Raw genomic sequence first — 21,694 nt, 5'->3', positions numbered from 1 at the left:
AGGGAAAACAGTTTGCCAGCTCCCTGAGCTTCCCAAAAGTTCTTGCAAGACTTATCCATCCTGTGTCTGCTTGTTCAAAAAGCGCTGGGCCAGGGGCGCCTGGGGGGCTCAGTCGGTTGAGTGTCCGACTCTTGATTTCACTCAGGTCGTGGTCTCACAGTTTGTGAGTTCGAGCCCTGCATCGGGCTCTGTGCTGCCAGCATGGGGGCTGCTTGGGATTCTCTCCCTCCCTCTTTCTCTCCTTCTCTCTGTCCCTTCCCTGCTTGTTCTCTCTCTCTCTCTCTCTCTTTCTCTCTCTCCCTCCCTCCCTCTCTCAAAATAAATAAATTAAAAAGGAAAAAAAGTGCTTGGCCATTGGCCCTGGGTTCCTCTCCTGTAAAGCAGCCCATTGCTGTGCAGGTGTCTGTCCTCTGGGCCCATCAGGTCACCGCCATGAGAAGACTTCGGGGCAGGGAAACCAATGTAAATATGCTGATGCTCCCCTGCCTCGTTGCACCATGAGTCATAAGGTCCTTTGTCTCTGATCCCAATAGCTGTGTCTTTTGCCAGTACTTGTGACAGTCACAGGCTAACTTCGTAACTTGTGAGTAGGTAAAATCTCAGACAGATGCGAACTTGTTCTGAAAATTTGGTGTAGTTTGAATTTTTGTAACAAAGTCATTGAATATTTATTTAAAAGGTGATTTTTTAAAAAAGTAGTCTCTACACCCATCGTGGGGCTTGAACTCACTACCCCGAGATCAAGAGTTGCAGGCTCCACTGACTAGGCCGGCCAGATGCTCCAAAGAGATGATTTTTTAAGGTGAAATCTCGCAAATTCAAATTCTCAAGAGTCTGTTGTTCTCTTTGTTTTATAAATCGTGGTATTTATATATCAAGTATGTTAGGGCAATGCTTACTAGGTGCTGTAACGGATAAATAAAAACCCCCAAATCTCAGGGGCTTTACATAAGAAAGTTGTGTTTCCTGTTCATGCGAAGTCCTGTGTGGGTGTTCCCCGCTGGGAGTCTTTCCTGGGGGCTTTTCCATCATCTTTATCTGCTGAGGTTTCCGGGGATCATTTCTGTCCTGGCTAGTCAGGGGCATGAACCTGCCAGGTCACGTGGGGGAGGTCTTCTTTTTCCTTCCTTCCCCCTCCCGACTCTCTTTGTGCCACCACTGCAGCGACCACCACTTCCCCTTTTATACTTTTTTTTTTTTATATTTTATTTTTTTTAAGTAATCTCTACATTCAATGCGGTGCTCGAACCCACAACCCAGAGATCAAGAGTCGCTTGCTCCACTGACTGAGCCAGCCAGGCACTCCTGTTTTCACTTTTTTATTTTTTAATTTTATCTCACTTGTTTATTTCGAGAGAGCCCATGAGCGGGGGAGAGGGGCACAGGGGAGAAAGAGAGAATCTCAAGCAGGCTTCACGCTCGGTGCAGAGCCCCACTTGGGGCCCGATCTCACGACCCTGGGATCATGACCTGAGCCGAAATCAGGAGTCGGACACTCAACCAACTGAACCACCCGGCGCCCCTTTATTTTTTTATTCTCACTTTTTATTATGGAAAATTTCAAGCATGCCAGAAGTAGAGGAAATAATATAGTGAACCCTCATGTGTATCTGTCACCTAGTTTCAACAGTGATAACATTTTGCTGTTGTTACCCCCACCACTTTTTTTTTTCCTCTGGAGCTTTTAGTTTTTATTATTGCTTTTTAATAAAATGGTGCTCTCATTATGGAAAATATCTAACTTAGTGAGACACTTGTAACCTTTCCCCTGAGAGAGAGAGCCACTAAGTGTATTGTCTTTAAGGAAATCATCTGTGTCATTCTTTTTTTATTTATTTATTTATTTATTTATTTATTTTTTTATTTTTTTAATTTTTTTTCAACGTTTATTTATTTTTGGGACAGAGAGAGACACAGCATGAACGGGGGAAGGGCAGAGAGAGAGGGAGACACAGAATTGGAAACAGGCTCCCGGCTCTGAGCCATCAGCCCAGAGCCCGACGCGGGGCTCGAACTCACGGACTGCGAGATCGTGACCTGGCTGAAGTCGGACGCTTAACCGACTGCGCCACCCAGGCGCCCCTGTGTCATTCTTTTAAATCTATTCCGTTGTATGGATAAACCACACGTAAGTTATCTAGTTCTACATTGGGGGGCATCAGTTTTTCCCTGTGAAATAATGTTGAACTAACATCCTCGGATACATACATACTTGAACAAGTATTTCTTCCAGGTAGGTTCTACAGTAGCAGATGCTGTGTCAAAGGGTGTGAACGTCATACGGATTTAATAGATGTTGTCAAATTGCACTCCGAATGACCGTCCCAGTGTACATTTGCAGCAGTGGCAAATGGGAACGTGTAGGAGCATTTTCCTTTTAAAAATTTTTTTAATGTTTATTTTTCAGAGGGGAGAGAGTGCGCACATGAGCAGGGGAAGGGCAGAGAGAGGGAGACAGAGGATCCGAAGCCAACAGCACAGAGCCCAGTGGGGGGCTCAAACGCATGAACTGTGAGATCGTGACCTGAGCCAAAGTTGAATGCTTAACCGGCTGAGCCACCCAGGCGCCCCCCATGTTTCTTTCTTTCTTTTTTTTTTTAATTTTTTATTTATTTATTTTTTTTCCACGTTTATTTATTTTTTTGGGGACAGAGAGAGACAGAGCATGAACGGGGGAGGGGCAGAGAGAGAGGGAGACACAGAATCGGAAACAGGCTCCAGGCTCTGAGCCATCCGCCCAGAGCCCGACGCGGGGCTCGAACTCACGGACCGCGAGATCGTGACCTGACTGAGGTCGGACGCTTAACCGACTGCGCCACCCAGGCGCCCCTCTTTTTTTTTTTTTAAAGTAGATTCCGTGCCCATCGTGAGCCCAATGTGGGGCTTGAACTCATGACCCCGAGATCACAAGTGGGACGCTTAACCGACTGAGCCCTGAGCCACCCCAGCACCCCCCACTTTTTTTTCCAGGAGCATTTTAAAGTAATCCCAGGCCTCTTACCATTTCACCTGGCAACACTACAGTGTTTCTTGTTAACAAGTAAGCACTTTTTTTCCTTTGTAAACGCATAATTTCTGAAAAACACCACTTCTAAAAAAAAGAGTGTCTTATGTTGTTGGTTTTGAACAAACCAGAATTCACGCAGGCATTACGAAGAGAGGCATTGAGGATGGCCTTCTTTGGAGTTGTGCTGTTTGAAAAGCCTGCTCTGTGCTTAGGTGGGTTTGGGACCCAGAGGGGACAGACAGGCTTCTTTTGGCCCAGGTCTGTTGAATAGGTTTCTGATCTGTTGGCTTCTGGTCAGCTCCACGCTGAAGGTTCTTTTCGAGACGTAGTTCCGAAGCTTGCCCTATTTCTTCTTGGCCCCACTTTCTGCATCTCTGCCTCCGTCTCCAGGACCTCCCTCGAGGCTCTCTGACACCAGGGCCCGGCTGAGATGTCAGCGCAAGGAAGAACCATTTGTGTGACCGGGCAGTCTCAACATGACCGTACCATGTTATTCTCCTATTATTTGGGCTGCAGAAGCTTTTCATCCCAGTTAGACTTTTCCTTTCTGGGTTTTCCTCATTCCTTCCATTCTTCTTGAAAAGTAGCGTTTCTCTCCTGAGCTCATTGTTGTCTGGAAAGAATGTGCTCAGGCGGTCAGTGGCATCCACCACAGCCCACAGCCCTGCCCCTTCCACCTTCCAGAGGCCTGCGGGCCCGGGGGACCCTGCTCTGGCGCCAGGCTCTCCAGCGCCCCGGCCTGCTGCCTGCCGCCGGACTGCATTTCGTTTTTAGATTTTTGTTCCCAGCAGCACCTCATCTCAAGGTCCTTATTTCTGCATCTGTCAGAGTTCAGCCAGGAAGACAGAAACTGTTCTGGGTCTTTCAGATACTGTGGGATTTGACCTAGTGAATCAGAGGCTGTGCCGAGGTGATGGTGGGTGGCAGGGGGCAGCCAGGCCCGGGAAGCTGCTGTCAGATTTCAGGAAATCGGGCCGTGCTGCGCCGCAGATCAGCTGGGCCTCCTGTGGGCTGGGAGGCTGATTTTCAGGAGGATGCTCGGAGGCTTCCCAGAGCCCGCCCGCACCCGTGCCCAGGTGCACCTGCTAGAGAGTCCGCCTCCGCTGCTCCGGCTGTCTGTCTGTCCGGTTCTTGCAGGGTGGCCCGGCGTCTCGCCACGGGGTCCAGAGTAACAGGGGCAGCGGTACTCGGGGCCCACACGTAGCCTAGCTTCTTTTTTGTTTCTCAGCATGAGAAAACCCTGTTTATTCTTGTCCCCCGTTTTATTGAGAAAGAATCGGCCCACAGCTTAAGGCGCACAGCACAGTGGTTTGATTTACGGATGTTGTGAAATGATTACCGTGATGAGTTCAGCTAACATCCATCTTCTCGTATAGATACGATAGAAAGAGAAAGGGAAACAGCTTTCTCCTTGTGACCAGGACTCTCCGGACCTAATCTCTTAATGACTCTCCTGTGTGGCGGACAGCAGTGTTGGCTGTAGTCAGTGATCGTGTCACGTGTTCCGTCCCTGGCACCTGTTTGTCTCGTAACTGGACGTTTGCACCTCTTGGTCGTTCGTCTCCAGTCCCCGCCCCTGCCGGCTTCCCTGGAACCGAGGGGAGCGCTGAGCGCTGGACACCATGAAAGAACCGTGCTCAGCCTGTCGGTGTTGGGTTATCGTGTGGGTTAAAACAAAAAAAGACCGCCGTCTGGAAGTTGAGTACACAATACATGCATAAATACGTTTTCTTTGTGTGATTCTTTTTATTTGTAGACTATAAACCAATTGGCAAAATAGGAGAGGGAACGTTTTCCGAAGTTACGAAGCTGCAAAGCCTGAGAGACGGAAGCTACTACGCGTGTAAGCAAATGAAACAGCGCTTTGAAAGGTAGGCGGTCAGAGACCTGTTTAAGACTAAATACAGCTCTGGGTTCCGCAGTGGGGGGCTGGTACTCACGCAGTGACAGGTAAGGACGATCAGCTTTCTTTGGGCAGAGGATTACGGGCTAACTTGAGGTTTATGACACTAGGTTTTATTCGTGTCCGGCCTTGCTGTAACACCAGTGACCAGGGGTCACAGAACATTTAAATTGTAAAAGCGTGCCTCACTTTCAACAGCCTCTGTGTTCCTGAAAGTCGTATGTTGGACTTTTATAAATGAAACCTGTCTCAACATCGTAGAGGCACTTGTGGTTTGATTAGTCCTGAGTTCGTTAACCTATTGAGAAACAATTTCCAGATCGGGTTGGGGAACTCTGTTCCCTGACACTGATCCATTGCTGCTCGTGGAGAGGGGAGCTGGCTTGTTCTGGGTTCATCACTTGGGGGACTGCTGTGGCTTTGCCCTCAGAGCGGTCTCTCGAATCCCTCAAGTTTGCAGCTTCTAACGGATCAGATGCCAGGTGTGATTAGGAAGCTCTGTTGGGACAGTGAAGCCGATGCCGGCCTCACTGCAGCTGTGGAACTTTCAGTGAAGAGGTTCGAAGCTCAGCCTTTTTTTTTTTTTTTTTTTAAATATATCAAAGGAATCGAAGTCTCTAAAAAGCAAGTTGAGGGGCGCCTGGGTGGCGCAGTCGGTTAAGCGTCCGACTTCAGCCAGGTCACGATCTCGCGATCCGTGAGTTCGAGCCCCGCGTCAGGCTCTGGGCTGATGGCTCAGAGCCTGGAGCCTGTTTCCGATTCTGTGTCTCCCTCTCTCTCTGCCCCTCCCCCGTTCATGCTCTGTCTCTCTCTGTCCCAAAAATAATAAAAAAACGTTGGGAAAAAAAAAAAAAAAAAAAAAAGCAAGTTGAAAAGGGGCGCCTGGGTGGCTCAGTCGGTTGCACGTCCGACTTCGGCTCAGGTCATGATCTCGCGGTCCGTGAGTTCGAGCCCCGTGTCGGGCTCTGTGCTGACGGCTCCGAGCCTGGAGCCTGTTTCGGATTCTGTGTCTGCCCCTCCCCTGCTCATGCTCTCTCTCTGCCCTAAAAATAAATATAAAAACATTAAAAATTTTTTTAAATAAATAAATAAAAGCAAGATGTAAAAAAAGAGTCCTTCCCCCACATTAACACAGAGCCTTCTGAAGTGTTTCAGGGTATCAACCTTGATTTCGAACTCTTGGCATAAAAAATTACTTCTCAGATCAGAAAGGAGTACAGGGCAGTTCGCCATGTCAGAAGGTCTGAGAACAGTAGTGTGATCTTCACGATATCCGCATGGGGCGTGTGGGACCATCCCTGGTTTGCGAGCACACGAGGAGAGGTGCTTAGAGATCGGAAGTAGCTTGACAGCTGTCACTCTAGGTTACTAGGTGGGCAGAGGCATATTTGAATCCAGATCTTATGAAGCCAAACTCCTCCTTCTCCCCTGCCCGAAGCGTGCGGTCATTTACCCGCCACTGTTGAGACTCTGAAGTCACTGGGTCTCCAGCCCTTCCTCTGTGTGTTCTGCATCCTCTGGGTCTCTTGATCTTTTCCCTACTCCGTCTTTACCTGTGAACGACTCGTGATGGGAATTTGACGTGCAGCGTACTGATTATCCCATATGTAAAGAGCAGACTTCCTTAAACAGCCAGCTTTCAGAGATGCCACAAACACAGAGTAGCAGAGAAAGGACTTTGAGCAGCGGGACGTGACACGTGCACCTTAGGAGAGGCCTGGAGTCCCCATCGGGTTCCGCCGTCAGGCTCGGGGTGGATGTGTACTTGCAGCAGGGCTCGCTCACCCCTGTCTTGTGAGGAGGTAGATATGAAAAGTGGACCAGACAGACAGCCTGCTGACCTGAGGCCTTCCTGTGACCGTTGCTGCGTCGGGGTGACGTGCCGGCCGTCAGGAGGAATCACGCCCCGTCACGGGTGTGCCTTCACGAGAGTCGAGAGATCTCTGTAACACATCGTAGAAAGGTTGCATCCAAGAACAGGGACGCGGTTTCCTGGCGGTGAAGCGCAGTCCGGATCCCCCACCTACCAGGTCCCTGGCACACCAAGTGCCTCGTCCACCGAACCTTGGCTTCCTTGTCGTGAGGTGCTTGACGAATAAATGAGGGAATGAAGGGGAAGTTGGGAGCAAAGCGGGGGCACGCGGCAAATGTTCGGTGGATGGTAGCCTTCCTTACTGTATGTGCGGTCATTTGTTGGATTTCAGAAGCAATTAATGCTCTTTGTCTTAACTTTAAAAGTGGTTGACGGGGCACCTGGATGGCTCAGTCGGTTGAGCGCCCGACTTCGGCTCGAGTCACGACCTCACGGTTGGTGAGTTCGAGCTCCACGTCGGGCTCACTGGTGTCAGCACAGAGCCCGCGTTGGATCCTCTGTCTCCCTCTCTCTCTGCCCCTCCCCCACTTGCCCTCTCTCAAAAGTAAATAAAACGTTTTAAAAAATTAAGAAAATAAAAGTGGTTGATTGGAACATATGTTGTTCTTTTAAAAACTCATAAAAGTAAAGGTTTTTAATACAATGCCACTGAGTCAGTGTTACTTTTTAAATTTTGTTTTCTTTTACTTGTTTGTTTGTTTAGTAATCTTTACACTTAATGTGGGGCTTGAACTCACAAACCCAAGATCAAGAGTCCTGTGCTCCACTGACCGAGCCAACCAGGCACCCTGGAGTTACTTTGTGTAACGTTTGTGTACGTATAGGGGATTACGAACAGGCTTTGGTGTATTACTTTTTTAAATATTTATTTATTTTGAAAGGGAGGGTGGGGAAGCATGAGCGGGGAAGGGGCAGAGAGAGAGGGAGACAGCGAATCCCAAGCAGGCTCCGCACTGTCAGCACAGACCCTGACGGGGCTCGATCTCACGAACCATGAGGTCATGACCTGGGGAACAGGCTTTAGTTTCTGTTGTATAAATAACAATTTCACATATTGGCTTTACTTAAAAGGAAGTACATTTACTCCGGCTAGTGGTATTTTGTCGCTGTTTGATGTACGGAATCCGCGATAGAGTCTCAGGCTGGTTTTGATAGGTATCTGCCAGCCTGTGTAATCCAAACCTAAGAGGAAGTGGACTCTGGGTTTATTCACGTGAGTTCTGATTTGCTCTTGATACATAGGTTCAAACCTATAGGAGATTATAATCCAACACTGTCATTATTTATCTAATAATTGTTCCTGCTTAGATTCTTCCAGCTGCGGCTCTGGGGAGCTCCTTCAGGTTGGCGCCTGTGTTCTTTTGACATGCCCCGTCCTTTTTATCTTTCTTCCTTTTTTAACACTTTCATTTCTTCAGATCCTGAAGGCTCATCTTGTATTTTTCCTCCCCTAGGATCATCCATTTCTCCAAGGAGCCCTGGTTCCTTTCATTGGAGAAAACGAGATCCTGGCACCAGGGGTGCTCATTCTTACTGGGAAGTCAGTCCCTCTAGACTCAGCAGACAGACCTAGTATGTGCGTGTATGATCCATATGTACACACATCTCTCTTTTTCTCTCTCTACCCTCTCATCTATCTTGTCGGGTAAGCATGAGTCCGTACCGATAAATAAATGAGTGAATAAATAAATTGGGACGAGGGGACAATTCTTTACAGAAGGATTCCAGTTAATAAATATAGAAGGAATGAGGGAAATAGAAAATCCTCATTAGAATAACAGTGGTAATTTCTACAGGCAAGATAGACTGAGGAACCCTGAAATTAGTAGGTGAAGCTTGGAAGAGAACAGGGTTTCTGCAGAGCCTCCAGTGGTTCCCCCTAACTATTGATTAACGTGGTGGTTCTAGCATATGTCCATACATTGTTTGATATCCCTTCCTTCAGGGGGTGGGGCTTACCTCCCTTGCCTTTGAGTAAAGGATAGAAAATAGGAAGGGAAAGTTAGTAACTTTACAGTGAAAAACCCGAAGATACCACCTTAACTAAATGATTAACACCATCAGTAATAAGCCAGATAGGTGTCATGTACTTCCTGATACAATGGGATTGAAAAAGCACACATGTCACCTCCATCGTGTTCTTTCCTGAAGAGCCATAATCTCCGCTTACTTATGAGAATACATCAGCCCAGCCCAAATTAAGGGGCATTCCGCAGAATACCTGCTTGCTACTCCTTAAAACTGTGAAGGTAATGGAAAACAAAGACACGAACCGCCACAGACTGGAGGGTGAGTAAGGGAACATGACATCTTAATTGCAATGAGGTATCCTTCACCCTGGGAGAGAAAAAGACATTCCCGGGGAAACTGGGGAAATCCAAATAAAGTGTCTAATTAATAGAATTGTACCAATGTTAATTTTTTAGTTTTGATAAATGTTGTGTAAGGTGTTAACGTGAAAAGAAGCTGGGTTACAATAGAGAGCTGTACTATCTTGATAACCCTTGTTAGTCTAAAATGATTTGAGGACGCCCAGGTGGCTCTGTCAGTTAAGCATCCGACTTGATATTGGCTCAGGTCATGATCTCACGCTTCATGGGATTGAGTCCTACATTGGGCTCCTCGCTGAACACGAAGCCTGCTTGGGATTCTCTCCCTCTCTGCCCTTCCCCCACTTGTGCGTGCACTCTCTCTTTCGCTCTCTCTCAAAACAAATAAATAAACTTAGTAAAATGATTATGGGGCACCTGGGTGGCTCGGTGGGTTGAGCTTCCAACTTTGGCTGAGGTTGTGATCTCACAGTTCGTGGGTTCGAGCCCCACATCAGGATCTATGCTGACAGCTCAGAGCCTGGAACCTGCTTCAGATTCTGTGTCTCCCTCTCTCTCTGCCCCTCCCTTGCTCACACCCTGTTTCCCTCTCAAAAGTAAAATAAAACATTTTAAAAATGAAGCAAAAAATCAAACAAAAATAACCATAAGTGACCTGGAATGACTCATATTGTTCCTAAGCCCCCTCCATTCTTATTTCTGACTTATAGGAAGAAATGACTCTATAGTTTCTAGAAGAAAGACAACTGCTTTTGGGGTCGTTTCTAGGAAGGAGATTGCTAATAATTTGTTGGATGTTCCAGGGTCGCTGATACTTGGCCCACAAGTTTAATGTTGTTCTTCTGTTTTTTAACCATGAAAATCATATTTCTAGCTTTTGGAGTTCTGGAATATCTATCACCATTATTAAACAGTTTAATCTTATTCAGTTGAAGAATAATTTTAGGTTCTTTAAAATCCATTTCTGCCCATGTATCACTGTCTAAGTAAATCCTCAAAGTCACCTTGCACAGTCGTGTGGGTGGCATGAGAAACGAGAAGCGGTAACAGGAAAATCACGCTGAGTCACACGGGCAGAGTGAGGCTGGTATTTGGAGCTGCTGACTCCCACCTCTTCCAAGTTTTACTTCCTTTCCCTTCCTTTCCCTCTTACTGAAATAGAAACGGACAGCGTTTGCATTAATAGTGGCTAGCGTGAAGTGCAGGCAAGGGCACACAAGCCGGTTCTTTAGTGCTGTGGCAGGAAGGGTCCTTTCGGCTCACGAGGACGGTTTTCCTCCAGAGTCGCTCAAAGCCTCAGTTCGGGGATAGCGAGTTACTGGCCGGAGGCCGGCGGCGCGGCCCAGGCCTCCCGATCCCTGTTTTGGTCTGTCTTCCCAGTGGTCCCCACCTGCCCTCACAAGCACAACAGTTCCTTAGAGCCCTCCCCCCCCACCCCCACCCCCACTTTCTTTTTCTTTTTCTTTTTCTTTTTGCTACGATTGTACTCTGTATTCTGCGCATAGAAACACCGTAAAGAAATGGAATGAGTCTCTTTTAAAAAGAAATTCCATCTTGAACTGTGTAGGCTCTTGCTTTGTATCCTGAAGGAGTAAGACTGACACATACGTGCTACTCGTGGTCAGCACAGGGTCAGGGCCCAGGCTCTGAAGGTAGAACAGCTCCTCCACTGTTAGTTCTGTGACCTGGGACAGTTCCTCACTCCCTCGGTGCCTCAGTTGCTTTGTAGCTACCAGGTAGATGCCTCCCCGGGCTCGACCTCACGGGAGCCTTGCGAGGGTTGACCTGAGGCAGCTGGGCACCCCGCACAGTGCTGGTGCTGTGATCCAGCCATCGACCAACCTGCCATACGACAGTGCGGGTGAGCGGGGCTTGAAACCTTTTGAAAACCGAAGTGGGGTGCTAACGGCAATCGTGATGAAGAGGACAGCGGCTGGTCACCACGTGTCTGGCGCCATGCCCAGCCCTGGGTGAGCTGTGGACGTGCGGCATTTAATCCTCGCGGCAGCCCTGCGAGAAAGATGCTGTCGTTTTGGTTTGGGGCTGCTGGTGGTAAAGCTGCCGTGAGAACTCACGCACAAGCCTGCCTGGGATGTGTGTCTTCATTCTTCCTTAGGCAATCGCCTAGAACAGCATCTCTGGATCAGAGGGTGGGTGTATGTTTAAAAGAAACTGCCAAGCCTTTTCTCGAAGTGATTACACCTGTTTGCATCCCCACCAGCAGAGAAGGAGAGTTCCAGGTGCTCTGTACCCCCACCAGCGTGCGGTGGCGTCCGTGTTAAGTTGTAGCCATCCTGGTGAGCACCGTGGCCTCTTCCTGTGGTTAGTTTGCTCTTCCCTGACAGCCGGTGGCGAAGGATGCTGACTCGTGTGCTTATCGGCCATTCGTGTACCTTCTTTCGCGAAACGTGTCAGAGTATTTCTTTCCTAAACATTTGAAATCATTCACCTGTGAAATCTCTGGGCCTAGAAGGTTTCTTCGTGGGGAGGCCCCCCCTCCCTCCCCCCCCCCCCCCCGGCCCCATAACGTTGGTCACAGCGTCACTTGTAGTGGCGACGAGCTGGAAACGGAACGAAGGAGTGGGGCTGGGTGGGGCGTCATGGTACGCACCGTGGGATGTTGAAGAATCAGAACGATGCCAAATGATACAGGGTCCTCGTAGGTTTTTTTAAAGCTCTATTGAGATGTAATTTACATTTCATCAAATCCACCCATGGTAGGAGCAGTTTAGGAAATTTATGCAGGTGTCCAGCTGCCGCCATGATCCCATCTTAGAGCACTTCCGTCAGCCGTGAGGAGGCCCTTGCTAACAAATTCCATTTCTTTGGGAAACATGGGGCTATTTTGATTTTCAGTTTTGTGTCACATTTGGTAATTGTGTTTCTCCAGGACTTTGTCTATTTAAGTTGTCATATTTCTTGGCATACAGTTGTTCGTGTTACCCCCTTTCGCCTTTTTAACATCTAACTGTAGTGATGTCGTCTCTTTCACTCCTGATATCGGTTCGCAGTGTTGGTGTTTTACGGCATTTATTCCTCCATTGGTCTTGCCAGGGGTTTATCAGTTTTGTGAATCTTTTCAAAGAATCGTTGTTAATTTCCTCTGTTGTTTGTTTGTTTTCTGTGCCATTGATTTCTGTTCTTCCGTTATTGCTTTTCTTCTACTTTGGTTTAATTTAGTGTTCTTATTCTGCTGTCTAAAGGTGAAAACTTAGATAATTGGTTTGTAACTATTTCTTCCTTTCCAACATAAGCATTTAAAGCCATAAATACACTTCTAAGCCCTGTTTTCCTGCATCCTATACATTTTGATATGTTGTGCTTTCTTGTTGCTTGGCTTAAATGTTTTCTAACTTCCCTTGTGATTTCTTCTTTACCCGTGGCTTATTTACAGGTGTGTTGCTTAATTTGCAGGTGTTTGGGATTTTTCTAGCTAACTTACTATCATTGATTTCTAATTTACGCCCATTGTAGTCAGAGAACAACATGTTCTGGAAGTCTTCCTATTTGGAAATTTATCGAGATTTATCTTTGGGTCCAGATATTCATCTGAGTGGAGAGTATATTCTAGCTCCAGGTGTTAAGTAATAGGTGTTATGTAAAAGCTCGTTAGGTCAAGGTGGTTAACAGAGCTGTTAGGATCTTGGATCTCTTTACTGGTTTTCTGAATGACTGTTGTGTCATTCAGTTGTGTCTCAGTTGTATAGAGAGTATGGAAACTTCCAACCCTTTCTTCTTTCTTCTGTCAGTTTTCACTTGTGTATTGAAGCTTTCTTACTTAGCACACACACATTTGTAACTGTCATGCCTTTTTGATGTATTGTCCCATCACTATGAAAGCATTATAGATAGTAATAATCTTTATTTAGGGGCGCCTGGGTGACTCATTCGGTGAAGCGTCCGACTTCAGCTCAGGTCATGATCTCGTGGTTCGTGAGTTCGAGGCCCACATCCGGCTCTGTGCTGACGGCTCAGAGCCTGGAGCCTGCTTCCGATTCCGTGTCTCCCTCTCTCTCTGCCCCTCCCCCATTCATGCTCTGTCTCTCTCTGTCTCAAAAATAAATGTTAAAAAAAAATTAAAGAAGTAATGATCTTTGTTTTGAAGCCTAGTTTGTCTAATATTAATATACCCACTTCTTCCCCTTCAGCTTAGGGACTTTCTTCCTGCAGACTGGATTGGTTAGATAAACTTTTCTGTAAAAGCCTTCCAATAAAATGAAGTGTTGACATTGCAAAATTAATATTTTTTATTCTTTAAAGACTTGGACCCGGTAATATAATTTTTCCAGTTGCGGAAAAACGCACATATGGGGGATCTTGTCTCTTCCTTTTGGAGCAGAGGCTGCCTGCGCGCCTCTGTGTCCAGTTCCACGATCGCTTCGGTCTCCAGCAGGACAGTGAAAACGAACAAAACCCTGAATGTCACCTGACCACAAAATTCGAAGCAACTCCAAGGCGCAGAAAAGTGGTTCATTCCAGTTGTTAGATATTTTCATTGTTCTTTTTAAAAGAACAGGGTTTATTTGTATTTTATTAAAACGAAATATTGTTGGGGCACCTGGGTGGCTCAGTCAGTTGAGCGTCTGACTCTTGATTTCAGCTCAGGCCATGGTCCCAGGATCGTGGGATCAAGCCCTGTGTTGGGCTCTGCTCTGAGTGTGGAGCCTGCTTGGGATATTCTCTCTCTGTCTCTCTCTCTCTCTCTGTCTCTCTCTCTCTCGCCCCCCCCAATAAAATTTAATAAAATATTGTCGTTTGAACAAAGCTAGTGATACTTAGATGAAAATGTCTTTTTATTTTTATTATTTTTTTTTTTAATTTTTTTTTTTTTCAACATTTATTTATTTTTGGGACAGAGAGAGAGCATGAACGGGGGAGGGGCAGAGAGAGAGGGAGACACAGAATCAGAAACAGGCTCCAGGCTCTGAGCCATCAGCCCAGAGCCCGACGCGGGGCTCGAACTCACGGACCGCGAGATCGTGACCAGGCTGAAGTCGGACGCTTAACCGACTGCGCCACCCAGGCGCCCCTGAAAATGTCTTTTTAAATGCATTAGTTCATTATTTCTGAGAGAAATGTCTGTGGAGACACGAAAGAATTATGTCTGCAATAAGCAATAATGTGTTTCAGGGTATGAGAACAGGTTTTCATATTAGAGCTGAGCAGAGTGGATACTTGTTCGTCTCAGTGACCAGGCTGTTTGACCCTCCAGTTCGGAAAACTTATTTTTTTCCTATAGGGTGTTCGGAAATCAGAGCTGTTGCCGGCTCCACTGGTCTCTTTCTCTTTCCACCAAGGCAGGGTTTCCCAGCCTTGGTACTGCCGACATTCGGGCCCAGGTTATTACTTATTGTGGGGCCTGTCCTGGGCCCTGTGGGATACTGAGCATCAACCCCGGCTGCTGCCACTGAATGCCAAATGGAACAGTATGTTACAGAACCTGTGACAGCTAACGGCGTCCCAGACATTGTCAAACATCCCCTGGGGGGCAAGGTCCCTCCCCCATGAGAGCCACTGACCTACGGCATGCCAGGGGTAGAGGCATGACAGGCACAGGCACCGGGTGGAGGTGGGGTCTCCAGCAACCTAGCCCTGAGTCAGGAGACCCCCCCACCAAGGTGCGGGACCTCGAAGAGGGGCTCAGTGGTCTCCTCCAGTGCAGACCCCAGGGAGAGGGATTAAAAGACGCTCTTCCATCGGTTGCCCATGTGCCCCCACAAGAGTGTTTCACTTGATCTTTCTTTCTTCCTATTGCCTGATTGGTATCTTTGTTCACCTCCCCTGTCCGAAGGAAAAAAGGTATTCCTATCATGCCACTCAAAGGATGGTCTGGAGCGGTGTGTTCTCTGGAACCCTCGTTCTAAGGGTTGGTGACTAGATAGTTTGTAAGAAGTGATCCTAGGGCAAAAAAGTTTGGGAAATGTTGGTTTCAATAAAGGTAAACTTCTATGGGATTTTTTAATGTGTATTTATTTTTGAGAGAGAGAGAGAGAGAGAGAGAGAGAGTGAGCAAGCATGAGTGGGGGAGGGGCAGAGAGAGAGGGAGACACAGAAACTGAAGCAGGCTCCAGGCTCCGAGCTGTCAGCACAGAGCCCGACGCAGGGCTCGACCTTACAAACCGCGAGATCGTGACCTGAGCCGAAGTCGAACACAAACCGACTGAGCCTCCCAGGCGCCCCAATTTGTAGGATTTTTGAAAACTTTTCAACAGTAAAATCAGCAGTAGTTTATGGCTTTCCAAAAGGAGCTGGAGTGGGCCTATCTCAAACTTTCTGAGCGTGAAGTTTCTTGATAAAGCATTTTCTAGAGGAAGAATGTTCTATGGGACATATTTGGGAAGCATTGTTCTAAAGGCATCTAGGGGAGGCCGTGATGCTGGCGAGGAGCAGGTGGTGGGGTGGGCACTAAGCTGACAGAGTGGAGAGCGTCACGATCTGGTCTCTGCACACGCCAGGCCGAACACGGTGGTCACGAGAACAGCGAAAGACTCCTACTCTGGGTAGTAACCGGCTATCCTGGGCCTCTTGAGTGCTGGCCCTTCCCACCTCCACCCTACACCTGGCCCTTGGCCGGCACTCCCCAGACCTCTCCTCTCTCCAGAGCTAAAAGGTTAGTACGTGGTTCAGCAGGGGCCCCTTCCGTAGGACCTCGTTCCAGCACGGTGGGCTCTGTCTTTTCTGGTTGGTTGTTGACTGTGATGCCCAAGTTGCTAACATTTTGCATATGTCGTCCTGGGTGTGAGGGAAGCAACAGGGGAAAGTAAATGACAAAGAGTCTAAAACTTGTAGTCAGAAATATCCTTACACTCAGACTGTTCAGGCTTTTCTCGTATACCAGGCTCCCATTTGTTGGCTGGCACGAGACTTAACATATTCACACTGATTTAAGACAGTAATAATACACTACTGGGTATAACTGCTCTTTGAAGAACCAGCCAAATGCTGAGCTTTACACTGTATATTAAAAGTTGGCAGAACAGAGTTTTGGCAGTTCAAAGGAAGAAGACTATTCCCACAGTTAGTTCCTTTCAGAGCCGAGGCCATGGAAGTCTCTGGTGGATCTAGTCATTTGATTGGACGTGACCACGACCACGACCGTGACCGTGGGCCCGTCCATGGGGGGTTATCTCTTGGAAGCGGTCTCTGGAGTGTGGTGACAGCCAGCCCATCCCCATCTGCTTCCGTCCCACTCACATTGGCGAGGTTTGGGATGGAAACGGCGTCTGGCAGACCCGTGTTCGTAAAGAAGAGCTGGCGGTAGGTAAGTCACACCTGCCGAGGGAACGCCAGCCGCCAGCTGAACGAAGGTGAGAAAATATACGGCTGTCATGAAAGATCAGGAAGATTAGCGTGTTCATGGAAATTTGAAATGGGTATTTTCAGGGGGTATTTCTGTTGCTCACTTGGTTAGTTCCCATAAACTGATTAATAGGAAATTCTAATGTTTGTTTCCATGTTTACTAATTATAAAAGAAACCACTACGGTATTCTTTCAGGGGCTTCGATGGGAAAATTTGAATAAATGTCCAAAGCCATAAGAACCTTGATTTTTATCAGATGATGCAGAACGAGACATGTTGAACGTCACCTGCTGGCGGGAGAAATAATGAGTCGAACTTGCTTGAAATATGTGTGAGGTTCTCAGTTGTGATCATGGGTAATAAATAATGATTGAATAACCCCAATCTGAGGCTGACTTGAATTATGAATTAGTTATTTATTTTTACCCACGCAATAGTATCGAGCAAGTGAACAGTCTACGGGAGATACAAGCACTGAGGCGCCTGAACCCACACCCGAACATCCTCACGTTGCACGAAGTGGTTTTGTAAGTATTCCTGGGGCTTTACGATGATCTGCATTTGATGACAATGATCACATCTCTTTTTAAGGAAGAAAACTGTGGTAGACATTGGAAATATTTGCTTTGTAGCTCAGGGAGTAATGATTCTCATTTTATCTCAAGTCACGTATTTATGTGGACAAATGTGTGTCTGATTCCTAATGTGGAAATACCTTCGTTTAGGTGATTCCCTATCATAAAAGTGGACAGAATTCAAACGATTCCTCTCCCGTAGCTCAGTGAGGCTTCCTTGTAGGCAGTGGCCTGTGCATCCGAGGCCTCGAGTGTGAGTTATGGGCAAATGGGAAAGCACTGTGGTCCTACATCAGGGATTGTCACGTGTCAGGGATTGTCCCTGCCGGCTGTCATGTCTGCACCGTGTCAGGTAGTGTGCCCCCCCCCCCCACCTTACTATGGTTGCTGTAATTTGGGGGACTTGTCACTTGTGTTCTAATTATAGATTAGTCTCCTTACGTGAGGCTCACCTACCCATCAGGAAGGCAGGGTACACCTCACCTGCGGGTGCTGGCAGTTCCGCACTGCCCTTCTGGACTCTGAGCCGGGAACTCGGACCCAGGGTTCTGGAACTTGCGTTTCTGTGCGCCCTGAGAAGGTGCACGCTCCGTGAAGCTCTCCGCGGCGCTCCAGGCCGCTTTAAAACCAGCCGGGACACTACGGTCTCTGACGAAGCGCAGGGGGTTTTCATCAGGGAAGAGAGCAGTTTGAAACTCACCGTGGAATGTCTTGTCATAGCCGCGTGGCCTCCTGGCCTGGAGCCCGCAGTGCGCACCGGTCACAACACCGCCCACTGCACGCCACGTCCTGGGCACTCTCCGGGCCTGCGTGTGTGCCCCCCTCCAGGCAGCCCCTCTGGAGGCGACCTGACTAGTAGGGTCTGGAGTGACATGTGCTCCTCTGCCGAGGGCTCAGGGGCCTTCAAACAGGGCAGTGTCAGCTCCAGAGAAGCTGGCAGCCCGGCCAGAGGCCTCGGTCCCCACCCCGTGCAAGGCCTGGACCCCACCTGGTCTTGGGGTGACCGTCTTCCTCCCTTTTCCCCTGACTGGTTTGTGGATTTTTGTCTCCCCATCATAATTTATCCCAGGTACATGGAAGAATCTAGGTAAGTTAGAACTAAATTTGCAGTCACAGAGCATGAATTAAATTCTTTCTCCTCTGTTTTGCTTAGCCGACTCTCGACCTCCTTTCTCCTTTCTGCCAGTAGTTAGTTCTATATTTTTAAGACACATCTCATTAAAAAGGGGGGAAGCATTTAGAATTTTTGCTTAAAGTGGGATTTTACTGTTATTTTATTATATTTTATTTTTACTGTTATTTTAAATTAATTTTAAATTAATTGACTGAAATAATTATCTGAAAATCGCAACTTCTGTTTCAGTCACTATGCCCCAGGCTTTGAGGTGGGAGAGCGTTATGTTTACCAGAAATGTGCACAAATGAATTAAATATTTGATGATAGTTTCTGATTAAGACAAGAAAAACATTTTTAAAAACCTGATTTCTTCTTCAGTGACAGAAAATCTGGTTCTCTTGCACTAATATGTGAACTTATGGACATGAATATTTATGAGCTAATACGAGGTACGTAGAATAATTTGCAAGCTAATCTAAGATCTTCTTCTAAAGCCTGTCGTTCACGTATACTTTGTTTTAGTTGTCAAAATCCTCAGTCACCTCTTGGGAGGTATTTTTCTGGCAGTCTCATCTCCTCAACACAGGGCGGTCAGTGAGAAGTAAAGCCATCTAGGTCCAGGCCGGCAGGTGACACGGGTGCTCAGGCCTTCCTCACCTCAGGTCCCTGCAGGGGGCGCTGTGCCTCTCCAAAGGTCACTCTGGTGGCTCTGCCTCAAAATAAGGCAAGGCTTGTCCCCCAAGATCCTCCCTCGGCCGAGAGACGACCACCTTCTATTCAGATCCTTATAAAGTCTCTCTCCCGCGTTACAGGATGCTCATTTATTTGCTTTCTTCTGAACGGCAGAGCTCCGTTCGGGAAGCACACAGCGCCCGAGCCGGCCTCAGTCAGGGCTGGTTCGGGAGGCTGATAGAGGGCACCTGAAGGGACATGGAGGCAGATGGTTGGCCCACGTTCAGCAAATATCCCTGGGGGTCCGACCGCACGTCGCGTTAGATGTCAGGACACATGAGCCTCGTAGCTGTCCCTGAGAAAGCGCGGAAACTGTGGTATCTTACCGGTCGATCACGCGGTGCCGATCGGACAAATGAAAGCAGATTTGCCTTGTGTTATGTGAGTGACTGTTTATGGCTTGAAAGAACAATTTAAAAACTGCTGTATTGTCTTAAATCAGGCCAGACCAAAGGTGGTATGGAAGAAGCTATTTTTTGTGATGAGGGTGACCCTGGTGCGGAAGAAGCACATGAAGAGTTGGAATATAACTGTGATGAAGTCAGAATGTGGGGAAAAGCGTCGTTATCAAATTAGTAGATCCTCTATGCGATTTGAGATGTGTGCTTTAGGGGCACCTGGGTGGCGCAGTCGGTTAAGCGTCCGACTTCAGCCATGTCACGATCTCGCGGTCTGTGAGTTCGAGCCCCGCGTCGGGCTCTGGGCTGATGGCTCAGAGCCTGGAGCCTGTTTCCGATTCTGTGTCTCCCTCTCTCTCTGCCCCTCCCCCGTTCATGCTCTGTCTCTCTGTGTCCCAAAAATAAATAAACGTTGAAAAAAAAAAATTAAAAAAAAAAAAAAAGAAATGTGTGCTTTAGTAGCTCACTAATAAATAGTAGAAATAGGCAAGCTTTTCTACACCCACAGAAGTTGATGAAGAGCTTTTGGATCTTTTCGAGAAAGTAGGAGATCGCCTTTTGTCTGGGCATGTATGGTATTTCCTATGTTACAAACCTTGTGTGTTTTATTCATAGGTAAGCCCATCCACTCGGGGACCTGTTTCATTGCGTTTTAAGTACAATTCTAACAAGGTTGCCAGGCTTCTCAGTATAGAACCCATTCAGAATAGAGCCATTGGCTAGAAGGAGCTTCTAGAATTCGGCCCACCAGCAGTAACGGGAAGCGACAGGTGACAGTCCTACAATGGGGGATGAAACTGAAAATAGAAAATGGGAGGACAACAACAGCAGCGCCACCGCAGATGAGCGCAGTCTGGGCAGCCGGAAGACCCCAGACGCCCCAAGACGGGTTAGAGAACGCGCAGCCGCGGGCTGGATGCGGTAAGCCTACCGCGCCAGTAAACGTGATGGAAACAGTAGGAAAGTGAAGAAAAGATTTAAAAAAGGTTCCCAGTTGGGGCGCCTGGGTGGCGCAGTCGGTTAAGCGTCCGACTTCAGCCAGGTCACGATCTCGCGGTCCGTGAGTTCGAGCCCCGCGTCGGGCTCTGGGCTGATGGCTCAGAGCCTGGAGCCTGTTTCCGATTCTGTGTCTCCCTCTCTCTCTGCCCCTCCCCCGTTCATGCTCTGTCTCTCTCTGTCCCAAAAACAAATAAACGTTGAAAAAAAAAATTAAAAAAAAAAAAAAAGGTTCCCAGTTAAAGGATTACAATAGAGGAGAGGTTTACTTTCAAAGAACTTCGCTTGTTAAGCATCGATTCCAAATAGTCTGGATCCATGAGGTGTTGCTCAGGATTACATTTTCTCCTACGTCCTGTGGGATGTGGATTGTTCACTCTGCTCCTCCCCGTACATCTGTCTGCCAGAGTGTCAGGACAGGGTCCCCAGTACAGTCAAGACAAACAACCACCAAACTTCATTATTTCATTATGTGAGCCAACATTTTGCTTTTTTTTCTTATTAAAAAAATTTTTTTAATGTTTATTTTTGAGACAGAGAGAGAGAGAGAGAGACAGTGCGAGCGGGGGAGGGGCAGAGAGAGAGGGAGACACAGAATCCAAAGCAGACTCCGGGCTCTGAAATGTCAGCACGGAGCCCAACACAGGGCTTGAACTCATGGACTGCAAGATCATGACCTGAGCGGAAGTCGGATGCTTAACCGACTGAGCCTCCCAGGTGCCCCTGATTATCCCCATTTTAAAGATGGAGAAATGGAGGCACGGGGAGATAAGTACCTTGTCCGAGGTTATGGACATGTGGTAGACACGAGGTTTGGACTTAGACTGTTCCAGAGTGCGTGTTCTCAGCCACCACACATACAGCCTCTTGACAACCCTCTTTGGTTGGCACTGTTATCATCTACACTTTACAGACAAGAAGACCGAGGTTTCAAGGATTAAGTGAAACCCCTCACCACACCCCACTGCTCCTCTGGGTCTCTCCTGCTGGGCCCAGCTCAGTGCCTCAAATGAATGGGCACCTGCTAACAATTTGTTGTTATTGACGGTCACAGTGGTTTATTGAAACTGAATCAGTCACTAAAGCTTTTTCTACTAGAGTGACGATTCATTTCACTGAAATGACTGCTCTCCTGGATGATGAGAATGTCGAGTGGCACCGTCCGACGCGGAAGAACCAGTTAGTGGCACAAGAGAAGGATCGCCCAGTCTTGGCTGGATTGTCTGCTTATACGCACAGCAGCGTGCAAGGTCGGGCAGAGGTAGAGGAGAAGAACAGAAGATGCTTTTTTGATAAACAGTGTAGAGTCTGTTGAAGAGAGAAGAGAAACTATACGAAAGTCAAAATCATTAGAGGCGAATTGCTGGGGAAATTTTCTCTTTACCCAGTAGGTGTCAGATGAGGCGGAGATGACTGGGCTTTACCCGGAAGATTGGGGGAAGTAGGCAAATGCAGGCGAGGG

The 21,694-nt window shown here is 47.6% G+C and overlaps 1 protein-coding gene across 15 annotated transcripts in view; it reads left to right on the top strand.

The window, feature by feature from the left end:
• The window catches only part of MOK (MOK protein kinase), a 70,338-nt gene that overhangs the window by 18,784 nt on the left and 29,860 nt on the right, over nt 1–21,694 (top strand). For 6 of the 15 annotated variants that reach the window (XM_045452149.1, XM_045452147.1, XM_045452153.1 and 3 more), the window contains exons 2-3: nt 16,852–16,941; nt 18,485–18,555. In XM_045452149.1, coding sequence (XP_045308105.1) covers nt 16,852–16,941; nt 18,485–18,555 — 161 coding nt within the window. Of the gene's footprint in view, nt 1–4,763; nt 4,879–15,146; nt 16,942–18,484; nt 18,556–21,694 lie in introns of those variants that run through there. The other 9 variants (XM_045452154.1, XM_045452155.1, XM_045452164.1 and 6 more) reach the window with 7 other exon arrangements.

Source organism: Leopardus geoffroyi, chromosome B3 (genome assembly GCF_018350155.1).
Source record: "Leopardus geoffroyi isolate Oge1 chromosome B3, O.geoffroyi_Oge1_pat1.0, whole genome shotgun sequence".
In the NCBI taxonomy this organism is placed as follows: domain Eukaryota; kingdom Metazoa; phylum Chordata; class Mammalia; order Carnivora; family Felidae; genus Leopardus; species Leopardus geoffroyi.
Note: the sequence above shows the minus strand (reverse complement) of the source record. Positions and strands in the feature narration are given on the sequence as shown.